Source organism: Papaver somniferum, chromosome 11 (genome assembly GCF_003573695.1).
Source record: "Papaver somniferum cultivar HN1 chromosome 11, ASM357369v1, whole genome shotgun sequence".
Taxonomy (NCBI): Eukaryota; Viridiplantae; Streptophyta; class Magnoliopsida; order Ranunculales; family Papaveraceae; genus Papaver; species Papaver somniferum.
Window position 1 is genome coordinate 2,290,472 of NC_039368.1, and position 20,643 is coordinate 2,311,114.

A 20,643-nucleotide genomic window follows, 5' to 3' on the forward strand; every position below is an offset into this window, starting at 1 on the left:
GCGTAAAGAAAACTGTCTTTGTTGATTGTGGAAATCGTAATCAAGTCACCCCCAAGTGAGGTTATTGTGTTTCGAAGATCGATGGGAAAAAGTTGAATATGAACCATTGTTGTATGCAAAAACAGGACTGAAGGCACTACACCAAATCAACGGTTTTGAGACATTTATATCCGTTGTTATGAATTTCAAAGACACATATAAGTGTCTCAAATCATGCATCCGGAATCGTTTGAGAGCCTAAAGCGACATTAATAAGTGTTTCTTAATTAATTTCAGCGACACTTATAAGTGTCTCTTAAAAATTTTAAGAGGCACTTATCAAAATTAAATTAGCTTTAAAAAATATCATAATTTTCCCGTTGGGAATTCCTAAATTCAAATTATTTCCTGCATATTGTAATATTTTGCACCCCAATAAAATAGTAATTCCATTCTCAATCAAAACACTAACATTTAATATCATCAAGGAAATAAATAAAAAACTAAAGCTGAAATACAGATGTTGAAAATGACTCATGCGACTTATCAGGAATAAAATATGTTGAACATAACCAGTAACAAAAAACTTAAATGCCAAAGACTTGACAATTCTCTAGTTTGGAACCTTGGTAGAATGAGAAATCCTGGATGATACATTGAATTCCTTGTTATCTCACAGCTTCCATACCTGAAAAAACAATGGAGTTCTATAAGAAACAATGACAAGTATGATTCATGGGCAAATGGCAACTGTCAAGAATCAACTGAAAAGAAATGAAGGGCGCCTGCTACAGTAAGTTTGACAAGATTTTAAGGGACATTTGCACGAATAATATCCTGATCCCTGAAGCCTAAACATCTATATGAAGATTCCTTGCAAGTTCATAGACCACGGAAAAGTTGTGAAGATTCCTAGCAGCTAAAGATACTAAAGGTAGAGGCGGTGCTGATTCGTTAACCTGTTTCATATAAATGTTTTGACAAGATTTTAAGGGACATTTAGTTATGTTTACTTACTAATTTTTATCCCACCAGTAGTAAGTAAAAGAGATTTAGGGATGAAGGTGCACCTGCTTCTGTTGACACACACAATTTATAGGAAAAGAATAAGTGGCTATATCAAGTCATATACATGTAGTTTACCTTGAAGATTGTTGCAGCATAATATAACAAATTTGGTTCCCTGTGATCTACATGTGAGAGTCATACATGAATATTATTGAACAATCAGGCCTTTAAAACTACAGAACATGAGTTAATGATGGTACCTAACCAAACCAGCACCAACAATAAGTGCTTTCAAGCATTTTCCTTCGAAAATGGCTCCACCCTCAGCCAACACAAACACCATATTGCAGTTTATCTTGTATTTCCCTTTCCCTGTATGACGCATAATAACGACCATCTTGGTGATGGGCGCACCACAACATTCCGATTCCATTAGCCAAGTATAATACTCCTTGGAGATAATCACACAAACTAAGAATTTATGAGAACTTGTAAAGTCATCTCCTACTTTTGTGATAGCAACAACTATATATGTGTACTACTAAAGACTAAATACTAAATAACTTCAAAAAATCAAGAAATGGCAAAAACAAAAGCAAACTGAATTCATATTTTGAGCGTTGGGACAAACAAAACCCAAGACGATATTGTTGACAAACAGGACAGACTTGAGAAGTTCACCTTTGTCCAGTACTCTTCTTCCACATTTCCTTTTGTTCATTCTTGCTTCTTTATTAGACCTTCCTGCTCATCTCCTCATCCGCCTATAAATGAATTATGTGAGCAGAGTTCAGCTCAGCAGTATGCAAAAATGAAAAAATTATATACGCCAAAAATAGCAAAAAAAAAATCAAGCTCACTGTAAATGTGTATTGCTACTTAGCAGAACCATAGATTTCTTTCAAAATACGACCTGCAACAGTTCTAGTTCCAAATGCAGGGCCAGTAGCACTCCTAGATGTTATGATAAAAGGCAGTGTAATCAAATTACAACATTTTGTTCAAACATTACGACATCCCCAGTGCAAGTATTACCTTCGCAATTACACACAAAGCTGGATACCAGACACTTCTGTACTCCACTACCATTTATGACCCTGAAATTACACAGTCAATAACTAAATCAGATTAAAACAACACCAAAAAAAGGTAAAATTAGATACCATGTTACCATTACCATCTTCATTGATAACTACATGGTACCTCAACTCTTCTCAGTATAGGCCATTATCCAGGTTGAAATCATGATACCCATGTCATGAAAGATACAAAAATTCAGTAAGGACCTGAATTTTTCTTGCATCTCACAAACGAAAACTGACAAATTTGGTAATAGACTAACTGGGACTATTGAATAACTGATTAAAGAAAGCTGAGAGTAACACTTCATCGTGAATGCATACCTCACGCATTAAACCCTGGACGAATGAAGCGAGTGCATAAGAAATGCGACAACTGAATAGTTCCATAATATGTAAGGATGAACAAATCAGGGGGACAATGAGGATTACAGGTGATTAGTCTCACTTGGAAAAGAGCGGACGATAACACTCCATGCCTTGACAACACAAATCCTGATCTTTTGTATAATCGCAAATGTATGTTGGTAATTGTTATTATCCTATACCAGCAAGCAGAGATATAATTTAGTTATGAAGAAAGAAGAAGCAATATAATTTGTATGCTAATCATGTCATTAAACTGTTAGGACAAGAGGGACCAAGACGTACGCAGAAAGAACATTTCAAGTAGATGCCTACAAACGAAGAAAGTCCTTGCTTGACGAAAACGACATAAGGTATGAACGAAGGCTCGATCCTCCGCAGCGCATAGAAGCAATCAACCTGAAAAGTAAACCAAAGCAAGCAATAAAAACATGTGTATAGGTATCCACGAAAGAAAGCATACAAGGATTAAAATAGAAAAGTTTCAGTACCACGAGCTAAAAAGGATATAGTTGAGGGTGGGTAAACTATATGTATAACCACCTATTTCACATGACTGGAAGAAAAATAACTTACACATGATAAAAGGACAATAATTACAACAAAATAATACCTGAAATCCAATTTTATCAACACCAATATCACCTTCCATGGACTGCTAAAGCAGAAAAATCAGTTTTCAGTTTCAAAAAATATTTTAAGACTGGTCTATACTGAAAAGACATCAATATTAAGTTGAAGCTTAATATATTAACCTCTTTCTCAGCTCACAAATAAAATCCAAGACTCAAAATCTTCAATGACAACACAAACAAGAAAAAATCAAAACAAATACTACCATTTTCAGTTGAAAAAAACGAAAATTAGATATGTAAACCCTTCAGAGACAGGACAGAAATTAAAAATCTCAGTTCATAAAATTGAAATTATAAGAATACCCATGCTCCAGAACTCTATGAAATCAACTAAACAATCACAGAAATTGTAAAATCTTGAGAGAAACATATCATACGAACTATATTTTTAACAGATTAAGCTAAAATCAAACTCAATTAATAAGGTTAGGGGTTTATACCTGAATCTTCTCTGAATCTTCTAGGTATTTGTAGCTCAATATTCTTCTGCTATTTCAAAATCAAAAGTTAAAAATCAATTTCTAGGGTTTATAAATCAGAATACACAGGTCTGTAAAATGAGTCTCATACCTGAGATTAGGTAATTCAAACTTAGTAAAAACGGGTATTCATTTCTGGTAACATGCTTAAGACGATTTTTGGTCGATTTAGGTTTGGAATTAGAATAAGAAGAGAGCTCTAGTTGGAATTAGAATAAGAAGAGAACTCTAGCAGGCTTAAAGCAGATTTTCGGTCGATTTAGGTATGGATCTGGCTTTGATATATGCTAAAGAGAGGCTTTGTATCTTCGTTTTTATCTACTTCCTCACTCGATTTCTCTCTGTTGGTTTTGAGTGGAGTAAAATGGAATATGAGATGGAGAGAAGAAGGAAGAAGATAAAAAAAGCCTAGCGTTTTTAGGGGCCACCCCAAAGGATTTAGGGGCCATCAATTTATACCCAGCCAAAGACTCTAGTTAAGGGGTACCCTATATGATATTGAAGTTACATAAATGCCCTTATGGTAAAACTGTATAAAAACCAAATCAAAAACAATTCTACTCATTTCAACTTTTCTTCTTCCAGTTTCCTATTATCTTCCGATTGTGGAAGAAAAAAAAAATTTCCACTCCAAAGTCAAATGGCCCCAATTAGGTAAGAATCTATCATTTTTGGGGTTTATTTCGCTTTAATTCGACGAATCGAGAAAAAATAATTCTAGGGTTTTCGGTTATTTATCCAGATTCGGGCGATATTCATGCTCCTTTACTTCCGAATGTAGTCGTGTTCTTCATTTCTCAAGAACATCAACAGTATTCGGGAGAAATATTTGATGGTTATCGGCCGAATATTGTTGGTCATATCTTTCTGGATACAAACTGGTAATAATCGGTAGTTTAATGAATTTTTTGGCTCCCGAATATATTTAAGTAGACACACAGTATTCGGAAGTACACTCACTACCGAATATATATATATATATATATATATATATATATATATATATTTTGAAAAAATCTCAAAATTTCTGATATAGGAAAAATCCCATTTTGGGGCCGGTATTTATTCGGAAGACAATATAATGTTATATACTTCCGATTATTTCAATTTCAAAATTTGAAAAGTATAAGTTTTTCCCAAATTCTGATTTTTGGGCCATCGTACATTCGGGACTTTACAAAACAATTATCATATGAATATAGAAGTTCAAAACAAACCACGCCTTGGCTCTAGGTGGTTCCAAGGTCCAATATAGAATGTTAGACAACCCATATTCGGAAGTTTGGGTAACTAATTATACTTCCGATTATTTCAATTTCAAAATTTGAAAAGTATAAGTTTTTCCCAAATTCTGATTTTTGGGCCATCGTACATTCAGGACTTTACAAAACAATTATCCTCCGAATATAGCAAGTTCAAAACAAACCACGCCTTGGCTCTAGGTGGTTCCAAGGGCCAATATAGAATGTTAGACAGCCCATATTCGGAAGTTTGGGTAACTAATTATACTTCCGATTATTTCAATTTCAAAATTTGAAAAGTATCAGTTTTTCCCAAATTCTGATTTTTGGGCCATCGTACATTCGGGACTTTACAAAAAAATTATCCTTCGAATAATATAGTCGTGTTTAGAAATACCAACTTAATCGGTAGATAAGAATTTAAGTTTGCCACCGAATGTCTTATTCGGAGGGAATACGTGTATCGTTAACAACCGATTGTAGTGCACCAATGATACGAAACCTCAACGGCCATATTTTCAGAAACCTCAACGGCCATATTTTCAGAAACCTCAACGGCCATATTTTCAAAAATTAGATCAGTTGGAACTCTAATCTATATAAGGAGGGTAACCCCTCTCAGTTATTATTGAGTAACAGATCTGAATGAAAAACCTTTTCAATGGCAAGTCCATCATCAATCGACAACATACTTCGAAGATGCAAGCGAACAACTACATCAATTGCAGCAAGGGAAGAAGAAATACAAAAAAGGAACAAACAACCCAAAAAAATTAAACCATCGTTAGTGGCAACGGAGGAGGAGGAAGAGGAAATCAAGGCTAAGAAGCGAGGTCAAGAACAATTCCATCATAGAGAAAGATTAAAACAAGTTGAGGAAGAGACGGAATGGATAAAAAATTATTACATTGTGAAAGATCTACCCAAAGAACAGCAGGACGATCGTATATTTTGGATTAACGTTTCATTGGGTCCTTTTGTTGGTAAGTACAAGAAGCCACGCCACAATTATGAGCCATCCCATGTTTCTTCAAGGGTGCACCATGTTATAAAATTGTGCACCGAGTACAACCGTATTCTTGCTAGGCACAGAGACGACAGGTTTGCGCACAAGATGCTTATTCCAAGTGGAGAGGAGAGTAATTTCTACATTTCGAAGCCGCGTTGATTGTTGCATCTCGGACTGGGAAAAAAGAATAACATGTGATGTTTGAGTGCTGTAAATTCAAATTTTTAATATTAATCGGCGGTTTGATAAAATATGGAATTCCCGAATATGATTAATCGTATTGAAGTGTTATAATACTGTTGTTCCGATTACATAGTTTCAAAAAAAATTATAATCGTGCCTCGAAAAAAAACGATCAAACATCGTCATCATCCGAGAGGATCAATTCGAGTAACTCAGTGGGAATGTTGTTGTCCATAACACGATCCCAATCAACCATGTTGGACTCATATTGTTTCACCCAATCCTTGCAATGGTTCATCGGGAAGTAATCGTGCCACTTACTCAACGGAGATAACGGACAATCTTTCTTTACTCTTAAACCGATAAAATGCATTTCATTCACAAATGCCATTACGATTCTTCTATCTTTAACCGACTCGTCGCAAGCCGTTCTTGTGGGTGCAAACGTGATGCTAAGTCCATACATAGGAGGAACAAAGAAATGTACCACGCAATTCAAAACGTCCGCTAGGAGATATCCAAATTTAGGCATTGTCATCCAATACTTGGATCCGATTGTCTTCAATCCCTTTCGACACTTTACACGCGCAACTAAGTCTTTGAACTCTTGTTCTTTGTCTTATCTATCTCCTCGCCTCATCATCTCCATATAAAAACCCTTGTCCTTCACTAGTTGTACCTCCATCTTATTTCTTAAATATTGGCATTGGGTGACATCTTCGATATCCGCCTCTCTAAAGTAACCCATTTGTTCCGTAGCAACGTGAAACCCACAATTTCCATCCCCATCAACCTCGTCGATCGACAAAACAAATGGAATGATAAGTGGAGGGAGTTGTTCCAAATACTCTTTGTATATTGTATATGTGGATCGATTTGGTCTTCCATTAAGATCTCTAGGGAAACGAAAACCTTTGTCCTCTTTTATAGTAAGAATTTCCATTGGTTGGGTTTGTTGCGAGGCGTTCATTTGCTCAACAACTTCTTCGACAACATTGGGTTGACTTACTTGAGAAGGCTCTGTAGAGATCTTTGGCCTTACTTGTCGGGTGGTTAGTCCACTTTGATCATTTCTTGGACGACCTCTTTTCTTAGGTTCCGGCTCATCTTCAAATTCGGCTTCCGAACACTCGTGCCTAGACAATATTCTTTTATTAGACAAATACTCCTTCAACTCTTTTCTTTGAATGGTCCTCGACACTTCGGTGTTCGGCCTACCGGTGTTCTTTTGCTTAATAGGTTCATCAACCTCCCTTAAACAAGGGTGAAGGGCTTCCTCCTTTTCTTCCCTTCTCAAGGTGTAGCCGTGTAACTCCGCTAACCACTCCGATTGTTGCATGACCGTTATACCATCCCAATCAGTCCTTTTGATCGTAGTTAGGGCCGACTTAATTGTAGACAAAGAAGACAAGTTGTGGGATCGTCCGCCTTTATTTTACTTAAGATCGCACTCGCTTTTTGGATCCGCATAGACCTCACCATCTGCATTTGATGTGGTTTTAACTTGGCAACCATTACATGTCCAATTAAATCCAACGAATCATCATGGTTGTGACAACCGTTATCAACTTTATACATTTTATACTCTTTACCTTTAATACCATCGGGCTTATAGAAGACAATCTTAAATGGGCATCCTATCTTCTTGGTATTGCTTCGGTATTTCCTATTCGTCTTCCGTATGTACTTACTATTCTTTCCCTCGTGACTCTTTCGCGTCCCACCTCGCTCACAAATCATTTCAAATCGAGTGTCACTAACATGATTATTTTGAACTACCACGCACATGTTATCTTTTGCCTTGTTCATAAGCCATTCCTTTGCCTCCTTCTTACTTCCAAATGTCTAAACGTGCATAAAACAAAACAAATCTAATAAGCATAACCATTTAACATATAAATTTTGAAAAAAAGAAAAAAGTAGTAATGAGTATACCAAATCGTTTGCATAGTATAGGGAAGTGTCGGGCCTCAAATAGAAGTCATCAACAAACTCTTCAACAGCCTGCATATGAAAGCAACAAGTTATTATACAATAATCGGAGGTTATTAAATAAGTCAAGCTTACGAATATTCTATATTCGGAATCCTATCGTTTACCCAAAACACCCGATCTATGCAAATGAATGTACATAGTTTACTGAGTGAAAAAAATGATATAATCGGAGGTCATTAAATAAGTCAAACTTCCGAATACTTTATATTCGGAATCCTATCGGTTACCCAAAACACCCAATTTATGCAAATGAATGTACACAGTTTACTGAGTGCAAAAAATGATATAATCGGAAGCTAAAATATATAGTAAACCAGCCAAATATAAATAACCGGGAGATAACTTTAATCGATAAACATCCTATTTTCAAGTTTTCGGAAATTTTATTTTGAGGCCACTGTTATATTCGGCAGTCAAATAATGTTAAACTATTACCGATTGTAAAGGATAAGAATATTGAGTTTTGAAATTTTCTGAGGAATTCGTTTTTGGGGCCATTCGGAGGTAAATAACTCTACATAACTACCGAATGTAGATATTTTTGGAAAACCAGTTTGGGGTTTATCTCATATTCGGCAGTAAACTAGTATCTTGGAACTACCGAATATACATATTTGGTACTCAGTGTGTTATATTCGTAAGTTTAATCTAGAAATTATCTACCGAATTTGGGTAGTTCATGGCATTCAATGCATGGAATAATCGGTTTTTCTTGTTTACAAAAGCACACAAACCATGCAAATCGAGTATTTTAGTTTCTTAACACAATACCTGTGTTTTACATGCATCGTTAGCTTCAATATCATGTGATTCTCCATTTTCTTCCATGAAAGAGTCGTCTAGGTTTTCCTCTCCACAAAAGTTTGGATCATTCAACATATACCCCAAATCGTCTTCTCTAAACGGTCGTGAACCCTCAACATTTTGTTCTTCGTCATGATTCTCACCTTCTTCTTCATATCCATCCATTTTTGTAGTGAAAAAAATGGTTTTTCCCTTTTTTCCTTCAACCTCCTCTCTATAACTCTAATAACTCACAAATGCAAAAGAAATGAAAAAATGAAACAAAAATCATTCTAATACTGCACCGACCACAATCGAAAGTATGGGAAATATTTTGGCTTCCGATTGCAATCGGAGGATAACAATGTTATCATATCCTCCGAATATATAAGGGTAATTTCGCCATTACGAATTACGCGAGATAAGGGCTGGCTACATTTTCCCTTTGGGCGACCTTTTTTGTTTTATTTTTGGCCCCTAAATCCTTTCGAGTGTCCCCTAAAAACGAGAGGTAAATTATGGGAACTAATTCTACTCATATGAATTCAAGTTTGAAATAATTCGGTATGAGACAAAGCTATGGGGGAAAGTGAGAGGAAGTAAATGTCAGAGGGACTAGAAAATCAGAAAAAGAGAGAATTTGGAGATTTGGAGGGAAATAAAATGGAATTAAAATGAAAAAGAAATTATAAACTATATAGAAAATAATAAAAGGTCTTATAAAATTAAATAATTTTAAGACACTTATATTAAGATTGAGACACTTGTAAGAGTAGTTGAAAAATAAGAATTAAAGCAACTCATATGTTTAGATTAAGACTCTTATATGAGTGGAAGCACTAAAGACATGTGTAAGTGTCTCGAACCCAAAAATCAATATGTCTCAAATCCGGCCATATGGTAGAGTGAGGCTGAACTGGTCTGCAATGGAAGCGTGATGCTGGTGCGAAATGGTGTTGAAAGTGAGTTGCAACTGTTGATGTAAAACTGAACTGTGGTAGTTGCGTAGAACTTGACTAGTAACTGTTGTTTGAAAAAGATGAGCTATATTTGACGTCACTCAGCTGGAATCTTTGTGAGCTGTGATTGTAAACGAAATTTGAATTTGCATACTGTCATTAATTTCCGACCAAAATAGGTAGTAGTAGCTGTTGGTATTAAGCTGCTTTCAATTACGGGTTGAGCTGCGGTAGTTGCGAGCGAAAGAGTGTGATCCTTTAATAGTTGAGATGGTAACAGACTTTGCATGTTGTTGGACCTCCAATGGTCTTGGTTTTGCTACTTGATATGACATCAATTTTTATATGTTGTCAATAGTTATATGAATCAGGATAGCAGCGATGTAGGTTAGATCGCAATAGTTGCCGCGGAATTGGATTGCAATGTTTGCGGTAAACTGGATTGCGACGGCCACAAAAAACTGTCCTCTGCATTCATGAGCAAAACTGGGTTGCAATAGCTTTGAGCAAAGCTGGTTTGTAGTAGCTGCGATCAGCTGGATTGCAGGAGCGGTAAACAGAGCTGGACTGCAGTAGCTTCGATTAACTGGACTGCAGCAGCAACGAGCAGAGATGCACTGTAGCAGCTGTGATCAGATGGACTGCAGCAGCTGCGAACATAGTTGGACTACAGTAGCTTCGATCAGCTGAACTGCAGCAGCGACGAGAAAAGATGCACTCCAGCAGCTGCGATCAGCTGGACTGCAGGAGATGCGAAGATAGCTGGACTTCAGTAGCTTCGATCAGCTGAACTGCATCAGCGAAGAGCAAAGTTGCGCTGCAGCACCGGCTAGAAAAGATGCACTGTAGCAGCTGTGATCAGCTGGACTGCAGGAGATGCAAACATAGCTGGTCTGAAGTAGCTTCGATTAGCTGGACTGCAGCAGCGGTGAGCAAAGATGCACTGCAGCAGCTGCGATCAGCTGGACTGCAGGAGATGCGAACATAGCTGGACTGCAGTAGCTTCGACCAGCTGGACTGTAGCAGCGGCGAGCGAAGATGCACTGCAGCATGATGGTATTTTTAATTGAGTTGTAGTAATAGGTTCGTTGAGACTTGTGAAAAGAATAGATTTTAGACTTATAAAACTTAAAAAATAAAGAAAACTTATTTCAAAATTGATTTCAAGGTATTAAAAATAACCAAGATACTGATTCCACTATTACACATGAATGAATGTGGTAAATAACCACAAACTCTAATTATCTTTTAAGTCCCTTTATTTCTTAACTCACAAATAATCAGGAAAAATTCTCAAATATTAATTGTATTTCTAAGCATATATTATAAATTGACTAAACAAAGTATAACCTATCAGATTGAATCACAACTAATTAAGAAAATTACGCAAATAATTTAAAACTCTGCAAAAGCAGTGATTGAGTGAATTATAAATTATAAATTAGAGAGAATAAAAATAGTTACCAATTATTCATGTGTGAATAGCTTCCTCATTGCCTTGTTTGTGGGAGAATTAGCTCATCATCATGTTGGAAACACACTCAAAATTCATTTTTATTGCTCAAAGGGTGTTTACAAAGATGAAATGGAGAAAAACTATTAAAAACCGGGTTTGTAACAGTTATAAGTGTTACAAACCGAACTGTTACAGAGAACGATATATATGAACTGTCACTGATGCTGTAGCATACGACCCTCACCCCTCTGTCTTTGTCACTGTTGATAAAAAACTGTCTCTGTGCATCTAAAGTTCTTCGTTTTCTTCACAACAGCAGAAATGGTGATTTCTGCAACTTGATTTTCTCGACTATGTGATGCTCTGTAATCTCCCCAAACTCTCTGTACCCTTTTTGCTCGACCCCAGCAACCTATTTATACACCTTTGTACCAAGAATAACTCCTCATTAATCCAAGAAATCTTCCCATTACTCGGCAGTCAATGAAAATATTCCCGAGAAGTTTTCTTCCCATTTTTGTCTTCTTCATGCGTCTGTTGTAGTCAACCTCCATCCAAACACTCTTCCACACATCCCAGCATGTATCAAACACGCTCAGGCCACAAGAACTCTTCCCAAACATAACCAAAAATCCCGTGATATCCTCGAGTAAATATTCTTCCCCTATTTTGCAAAGTCCACGTATACAACCCTTTTTTTTCACGTTTCTAAGCCTCATACAAATCCTGTTTTGACTAAACAAGATTATTCCAACTCATTCCTCCTAAAAATTCTCAACAGAACTCGTCAAAAATCGAAACAGGGAATAACAAGTTAACTGCATTTTCAAAACCATATTTCCCGCCAAAATCTGTGTAACCGTGAAGCAGAGGGGGTTGTCCTCAATCCAGAGGTGGGGTGCAAATAGTAGGTGCCTTGAGGGGTGTCCTGAGGGTGCCCCTTATCCAAACTGTGGGATTCCGAATATCAAATGTCCTACGGGGGTGCTCCACGTAATTTTTCGAGCCGTTTTTTTCCAAAAATATTTATTTCCCAAAAATACCTATAAACACACAAAACACCATAATGCGTACAAAATCGAGTACCAACAATACAGATAAATGAGGACAATTTAGACACAAAAATGTGTCTATCAAATACCCCCAAACTTATTATTTGCTAGTCCTCGAGCAAAAATAATCTAGAAAATAAAATGACTACACTTAGCATGTGCAGCAAGCCGTTAAACCGCTAGGCGGACCTAGCGGCTGAGTGTTGTCTCCGGAGGGTTTACCAGAGGTGTACCCACAAAACCTTTACTTCAGACCCTAGCTATCTACGCAGAACCTTGGAAGGCACTAAAGAATCTCATTGGTTGGCATACAAACATTGAATATAGGAGGAATTACCCTGATGCGAAATTCCAATTGTTGTACATGAGTTTGCACTTAAGCATACTAAAATTCATATATAAGTGACAGATCTCTACTCAGATAGTTTCTGTACATCATAACCGGAGTCAACCAATCACATGGAAAGATTAAGAAGATGGATAAAGAGAAAAATAGATGGTTTAAAGTGAATGGTGTTTCCCATATCTGTCTAAAGGCCTCTGCCAAGATGAACCTATCTTAATGGACTGAGATACCGGTCTGACTAATATCAACACAACTGGCATATACAAGGGGACCAGTGGTCGATAAACCTAACTCTAGGTCAACACAACTGGCATATACAAGGACACCAGTGGTCGACTTTATTGAATTTGTTCCGGTTGGTCTGATGGTCTGGTCTCAATTCTCAATTCTCAATCACCCTATTCCACCCTAGAAAAGGTAACAACTTGAATCGTGTGCCCTACCAAGTCACTTAAAAGAAATAAAAACAGAAGGATTAGGATTCAACGAGATATAGCGAAACTACCATGTTTTTTTTTTAATTCTAACACCTGAGCTCTGTGCTTTTATGAATAGACTCTTTAAATGTTTCCATCTAATCAGATTGGTTCCTCAACTCCTACAACCAAGATGTTCCCATCCACTTAGATTGGTTATTGCTAACCTTAATAAGTATAAATTTCTTGGCTTTGGAGTTTATTTATTGCAACTAAAAGCTAACAAAAAGTTTCTTCCCCACCCCCAAATTTAAATCTAACATTGTCCTCAATGTTTCTAATGAAAGAGCAATACCAAAAAGTAAGGTAACATGAGGAATCTGTAAAGAGAAAAGTCGGAAAGATAGTACCTGTGTGAAGAAAGAAATCAAAAACTACTATACAACATACAATCGCCTCGATGGTCAATCAAGGGTAAACAGGGTCCTCCAGAGGGATCTCCTCAACATCACCTGTAGGAAAGGGCTCTAAAAAGGGTTTCAATATCTGACCATTAACCTTCGAAGAAATACTACCATCCGGTGTCTCGATCTCAACAGCTCCATGAGGAAAGACAGTGCGAACAATAAAAGGACCCGTCCACCGAGATCGTAACTTCCCAGGGAAAAGATGCAAGCGGGTATCATACAGAAGAACTTTTTGACCTGGAGAAAATGACTTTCTTAAAATATTCTTATCATGCACAAGTTTCATTTTGTTCTTATACTCCTTAGCACTATCGTATGCATCTCTACGAATTTCTTCCAACTCATTGAGCTGGAGTTTCCTATGGGCTCCTGCCTTGTCGAGTGAAAAATTTAGCTGCTTAACAACCCAATATGCTCTATGTTCTAACTCAATAGGTAAGTGACATGCCTTTCCATACACAAGTCGATAAGGTGATATTCCAATGGGGGTCTTAAACGCAGTACGGTAAGCCCATAAGGCATCAGTAAGCCTAGACGACCAGTCTTTACGATTAGGATTAACTGTTTTCTCTAATACACGCTTTATCTCCCTATTGGAAACCTCTACTTGACCACTAGTATGTGGGTGATACGGGGTAGCTACCTTATGTGCAATACCAATTTCTTCATCAAAAGCCTAAAAGGTCCATTACAAAAGTGCGACCCTCCATCACTAATTATAGCTCGCGGTGTACCAAAACGTGTAAGTATATTATTTTTCAAGAACTCAATCACAACCCTATGGTAATTGGTTTTAACCGCCTCAATCCACTTAGAGACATAGTCTACAGCGACAAGGATGTATAGGTTACCAAAAGAATTAGGAAACAGACCCATAAAATCAATACCCCACACATCAAAGACCTCAACAAATAGAATTGGGTTCAAGGGCATCATGTTCCTACGGGAAATGGTTCCTAATTTCTGGCAACGCTCACAAGTAACACAGTGACTATGGGAGTCTTTAAACAACGAAGGCCAATAGAATCCACACTGCAATATCTTAGCAGCAGTCTTCTTAGCACTAAAGTGACCCCCACAAGCATGATCATGACAAAAGGAAATAATACTGGACTGGTCACTCTCAGGTATACATCTCCTAATAATCTGGTCTGGACAATACTTAAACAAATAAGGATCATCCCAAAAGAAGTGCTTCACCTCAGCTAAAAACCTAGAAAGATCTTGTTTACCCCAATGTTGGGGCATTCGACCAGTAACAAGATATAACAAAGAACAGTTGTTCATCAGGAAAGCCATCCCTTATAGGAAGGGAATCATCAGGGGAATCAACAATTAGCCTAGACAAGTGTTCTGCTACTACATTTTCGGCACCCTTTTTGTCTCTAATGTCTGGAGAAAACTCTTGCAACAAAAGGATCCACCTAATCAATCTAGGTTTCATATCGTTTTTAGACATTAGATATTTCAAAGAAGCATGATCCGTATATATTACGATCTTAGAACCTAAGAGATAGGGTCTAAACTTGTATAATCCAAACACAATGGCTAACAGTTCCTTCTCGGTATTGGTATAGTTCAACTGGACATCATTCAGAGTTTTAATAGCATAGTAAATCACATGAAGTAATTTGTTTTCTCGCTGACCTAGCACAACACCAATAGCATAATCTGAAGCATCACACATGATCTCAAAGGATAGGTTCCAGTTGGATGCCTGGACTATGGGGGTGGTAGTGAGTAAAGTCTTAAGCTTCTCAAAAGCCTTTAAACAAGCATCATCAAAGACAAACTTAACATCTTTTGCAAGCAAATGCAAAGAGGTCTAGAAATCAAGCTAAAATCCATAATGAATCGACGATAAAAACCTGCATGCCCTAAGAATGACCTAATATCTCTTACGGTTTTTGGGACCTGTAAAGTTTTAATAAGGTCAACTTTGGCTCTATCTACCTCTGTACCCTTCGAAGATACGATATGCCCTAGAAAAATTCCTGAACGAACCATGAAGTGACATTTCTCCCAATTAAGCACTAAATTCTTTTCCTTACACCTAGTCAAAACTAATGACAAATGATGCAAGCACTCATCGAAAGGCGAACCAAACACTAAAAAATCATCCATAAAGATCTCTAAGAACCGTTCTACCATGTCAAAAAATATGCTCAGCATACAACGCTGAAAGGTCGCAGGGGCATTACATAGCCCGAAAGGTATAAGTCTATACGCAAAGGTACTAAAGGGACAGGTAAAAGTGGTTTTCTCTTGGTCTTCTGGGGCTATGAAAACCTGATTATAACCGCAGTATCCATCTAAAAAGCAATAATGGCTCCAGCTAATCTCTCTAGCATTTGGTCGATGAAGGGAAGGGGAAAGTGGTCCTTCCTAGTGACCTTGGAAAGAAGCTTCAATTAGTGAAATGGATTCCGTTCAAGAAAACGGTACTTTTGAACTTGTAGATTTACCTCCAGGGTCTAAGGCCATAGGTTGTAAATGGATTTTCAAGAGAAAACATAATATAAATGGAACTATTGAAAAATACAAGGCTAGGTTGGTAGCGAAAGGCTATAAACAGATAGAAGGTATAGACTTCTTTGATACATATTTACCAGTAAGTAGAATTAGCTCCATTAGGATGTTGATTGCTATAGCTTCTGTCCATAACCTACAGATACATCAAATGGATGTAAAGACAGCGTTTTTGAATGGTGAATTAGATGAAGAAATTTATATGGAACAACCCGAAGGCTTTGTAGTTAAAGGTTGTGAGAAGAAGGTTTGTAAACTGAAGAAATCTTTGTATGGATTGAAACAAGCACCTAAACAGTGGCATGAGAAGTTTGATCATGTGATGATTTCTAGTGGTTTTAGAATTAATAAATCTGATAAGTGTGTTTATACTAAACTTGTCAAGGATGCCTGTGTGGTTGTATGCTTGTATGTTGATGATATGCTTATACTAGGTACAAACATGGATGTTATTAATACCGCTAAGAAAATGTTGAATGAGAACTTTGACATGAAAGACTTAGGCCCCGCTGATGTCATATTAGGGATGAAGATTAGAAAAACTTCTAATGGCTATAGTCTGAGTCAGTCTCATTATGTTGAATCCATACTTAAGAAATATAATCAGTTTGACTGTAAACCTGTCTGCACTCCATATGATTCTTCTTGCAAACTCATGAAGAATAAGGGTGTAGGTGTTAACCAACTTGAATACTCGAGAGTCATAGGAAGTCTGATGTATTTGATGAATTGTACGAGACCATACATTGCTTATGTTGTGAGTAGGTTAAGCAGGTATACTTGTAATCCAGGGCAGAAACATTGGGATGCACTTAATAGAGTGCTAAAGTACTTGAAGTACACAATGACCTTTTGTTTGAATTACGAAGGGTATCCGGATGTCCTTGAGGGATTTTGCGATGCGAACTGGATAGCATACTCAGAGGAGTCCAAGTCTACGAGTGGATATGTATTCACTCTAGCAGGTGCGTCTGTATCTTGGAAGAGTTCCAAACAGACATGTATAACTCGCTCAACTATGGAGTCGGAGTTTATTGCGTTAGATAAAGCAGGAGAGGAGGCCGAATGGCTAAGAAACTTTTTAGAAGATATTCCTCTCTGGCATAGGCCTTTGCCAGCTATATCTATACATTGTGACAACAAATCTGCAATAGGTAGAGCTAAGAATAGCTTCTATAATGGAAAGTCTATACATATGCGTAAAAGACATGATTCTTTGAAATTACTAATCTCCACAGGCGTTATTTCCATAGATTGGACAAGGTCCAAGGAGAATATCGCGGACCCTTTGACGAAAGGTTTGCCCAATGAGATAGTTAGTAAAGCATCGAAGGGGATGGGGCTTAGGCTCAAATAATTAAACTTGCCATGAAGGATACTCAACCTTGCTGACTGGAGATTCCAATAACAAGGTTTCGAATGAGACAACTAATTTATGGTGGGTAAAGGTAAACACTATAAGAGAATTTCATTCTCTGTCCCTTCCCTATGGTGTTGATGTGATAGTGTGACTGCATGTGGAGGATGACTTTTAGTTAAGTATTAATGAGTTCTATTGTTTCAATTTAAGATTGAAGTGGGGTGTAGCAATAAACACTCTTGATGGAACTCACCTATATGAATGAGGAAGTGGGTCGCTTCCAATAAGAATGGAGCCGATTCTCTAAAGCATTTTGAGAAACAGGATATGTCCAGGGCCAAAATGGACAAAACGGCACAAACTTAGCAACACTTGGAGGATATCATGCATGGATGTTATTAGAATTACACCAAACGCTAGCAGTTCAAGACATAGTTCACTGTCTAGCTAGTAGTTCCGGTAACTTCTCTCTAAGCAAGGTTCAAGACCTCATGGACACCTTTTCCTAAATGGTATTTTCCGTACTCTGATTTTTCGTTTTTTACCGAGATTTCATTCATGTGGGGGATTGTTGGAGAAAATGAGTTATTTAATAAATGATTTTTTGGTCTTGGTATGGTTTGATCTCATGACCTAAGGGTCTAAGGATACTCACTCATTTTTGAGTGAATGAAATGGAACCTTTAGTCCCACATTGTGGAAAACTAAAGAGGTGATCCACTATATTACCATGTTCTCATGGATATGTTGTAAAACAATGTGGGTGGAGCGGGTGGGGCGAAAAATACATGTTTCGACCCATGCCCATGCGCGTGTACCAAGCACCAAGTCCGTGTCTACTTGAAATTATTTTTTGCAAGTTTTTAACTTGATAAATAATTTATTTAAGAGTTTTATTTATGGAAAAATTTATTTTTTGTGTTTAATTGTTTTACAAGAAACAAAACTCGTTTTATAAGAAAAAACCTAAACCTAACTTGATTTGCAAGTTAATTTTCCTATAAATACAACTCGAAAATCTCTTTTCAAAATACACAAGCAGCGACCATCTCTAGGTCTTTTCTTCATCTTCTTGCTTTTATTTTCGTGTGGCGTTTTACTTCCATCCCCGTTGCTGAGTTTAAGAGTGGGTAACTTGTATTGTGCTAATACAAGTTATATCGGGCAGTCTTATCCTGGACACATCTTCACACGTTGGGGTTTAGCATTACTTTAAAGTATACCCGCGAACTAATGTGTTAAGGACAGCTTGTTGAACCTGTGATTCTGCCCTCATCAATTTGTTCGTGGTAGAGTTGTTTTATTGTTTGATACATCTGACATTTTTTCTATTGTTGCACGACACCAACAACACCTACAACCTTATACCTACCATGTGAAGACTACCTCTTCCCCACATCCCATTTCAAACCACCTTGTACGTTGGAATCCAATATTGCACCATCAACCAATTGTCTTAAGGTACTTAACTTCTCAGGGTCGCCCTTCACTGACGTCGTCAATCCCCTCTTGGTGGATAACATCAACCTCAGGTCCAAATCTCTATCAAGGCAAGATACATCCACTCTTAGGCACCTCTTCTGGTTTGCTCAAACTTGTGTATCGTAAGTTGCCCGGATATAACTCGGCATTTGATTGAAATAGATGATTTCGGATTGCAGTTGTCAAATACCTTCACATGGTAGTACTCCTTGGTGTGCTCAGAATCAACTCTGATTTTTGGAATAACTGTAGCAAGAATGGCTTCCATGTAAGAGTCAGGAAGGTTTGTCCAAAATGATCTTCCAACGCGACCAAAAGCCATTTCAGCATCTGCCATAGGCTGGTTACACCGCCTGAAAATTTCTTTCCATGAAAAAGGATTTTGCCGATTCTGACTATGAAAGTAGGCTTCAGTACTACACCAACCTCTCCTGAACTCATTTATTCTCTAAAATTTCCAAAAGAAGCAAGTAGCGCAGACCTTATGTTCTCAGTTATGGATACCCATGGAGTAGTTTGAACAAATCCTCCGTGTCCGATGGAGTTAGAAGCCAAAACAAATGGTTCACCTGAGCGTTTCCACTGAAGTGACTTGACAAGAGGAAATGGCTCCATCCGAAATGATTTTGCAGGGAGCTCATCACCATCAGATGTCGCTGAACCACATTCTATAAACCATTTAGATATGGAATCTTTCGCATAAATGATTATACCACCCTTTCGAGCAGTATCATTTTTCATCTTTGATTTAGGACCAGTTGCTGAAGACCCCAAGTTTGATTTTTCTTTGAACCGAGGAAGAAGAAAAAAAGGTGTTGGAATAGGATGACTATTATCATTATCTTTAGACTGCCGTTTGTGCGGAGGTATGTATGCCATTGAAAGACCTGAAACTCGGTTTCTGCAACTTCTCAATGTGTTCCGCAAGAGAATGATCCCAAGTTTGATCAAAGACTAACCAAGTAAATACCTGTAGTAGGAGAGTATCTAAAATGACCAATCTCTTTAACTTCCCTCTTTGACTTACGCACAAGTATAAATTTCAGCTTTTTCCAACAAAACGCTCACCTCCCCATTAATTTCTACCACCAATCTAACAAGAAGTAGTAATTACTGGTAATTATTATTGACTTTTTTCTTATTTTTTTTTATTTTTTTTTTGCTAAGAATTATTATTGACTTACCTGTTACCCTTATCTTCTCTTGAACGTACAACAAGAAATATGTCAAAACTACCACTGGTAAGAGTAAAGGCTACGGGTAGTCTCCCCATGGAGATTAACTCTTTCATATGAAAGACTACTCGTCCATATGAACGAGTGAAGCTACCATGGCCAAATACAAAAAAGAACACTACACCAGACAGTCTCCCGTTTAGTTAAAAAAAATTGGATTTTGAACCAAACGGGGACTGTCTCCCGTCCAAAAAAAAAAGAACAAATCTTCTTAGACTGGGGACAATCCCCCGTCAAACAAAAAAACCTAAAAAAAGGCTTCATAGACGGGGATAGTCCCCCGCCAAAATAAAAAAACGAAAAAAAAAAAGTTTTTAACGGGGGACTCTCCCCCATTTTGCACTAAAAGTTTTTTTTCCTGACAAGGAATAGTCCCCGTCTAGTATGAAACTCACAACCACTCATTCAAAATGAAAGGGTAAAGACTATCCATAGCAGCCTCTAATTAGACCAAATTGGTAGTCACTCTTTCAAAATGAAAGGATAACACTATCCATAGGATTTGCTCCAAGTGTAGTGACTTTTTACCATTTTTTTGTGGCCCATCACCAACAAGTTAGAACACATTTGGCTACATATCACTA

At 37.4% G+C, this 20,643-nt stretch overlaps 1 protein-coding gene and 1 long non-coding RNA gene across 4 annotated transcripts; both read right to left on the reverse strand.

Moving 5' to 3' along the window:
- Positions 1–402: 402 nt before the first annotated feature.
- On the reverse strand, positions 403–3,884 carry LOC113321693. Of its 3 annotated transcripts, XR_003346840.1 has the most exons (10): positions 3,638–3,884; positions 3,508–3,553; positions 3,046–3,087; positions 2,718–2,831; positions 2,515–2,608; positions 2,023–2,405; positions 1,669–1,751; positions 1,248–1,384; positions 997–1,055; positions 403–667 (listed from the first exon to the last, which is right to left on the reverse strand). It is a non-coding gene; the product is annotated as an uncharacterized LOC113321693 (long non-coding RNA). The 3 variants fall into 3 exon arrangements; XR_003346843.1 differs by lacking the exon at positions 3,046–3,087; XR_003346841.1 differs by lacking the exon at positions 3,046–3,087 and having other exon boundaries at positions 3,508–3,556.
- Positions 3,885–18,724: 14,840 nt separating this feature from the next.
- LOC113323916 lies at positions 18,725–20,097 on the reverse strand. The gene is made up of 5 exons (XM_026572266.1): positions 20,009–20,097; positions 19,893–19,917; positions 19,329–19,778; positions 19,015–19,272; positions 18,725–18,922 (listed from the first exon to the last, which is right to left on the reverse strand). Exons 1-5 carry the CDS (start codon positions 20,095–20,097, stop codon positions 18,725–18,727), a joined length of 1,020 nt encoding a protein of 339 aa, XP_026428051.1.
- Between the last annotated feature and the right edge of the window lie 546 nt (positions 20,098–20,643).

Bases quoted from the DNA above. Each gene is read 5' to 3' on its own strand.
- LOC113323916 (XM_026572266.1), bottom strand. From the start codon at position 20,097: ATGGGGAGACTACCCGTAGCCTTTACTCTTACCAGTGGTAGTTTTGAC. The intron at 19,918-20,008 runs GTAAGTCAATAA...ACTTCTTGTTAG, and splicing joins AGAGAAGATAAGGGTAACAG to ATTGGTGGTAGAAATTAATG. The intron at 19,273-19,328 runs GTATCCATAACT...TGGAAATTTTAG, and splicing joins TTGTTCAAACTACTCCATGG to AGAATAAATGAGTTCAGGAG.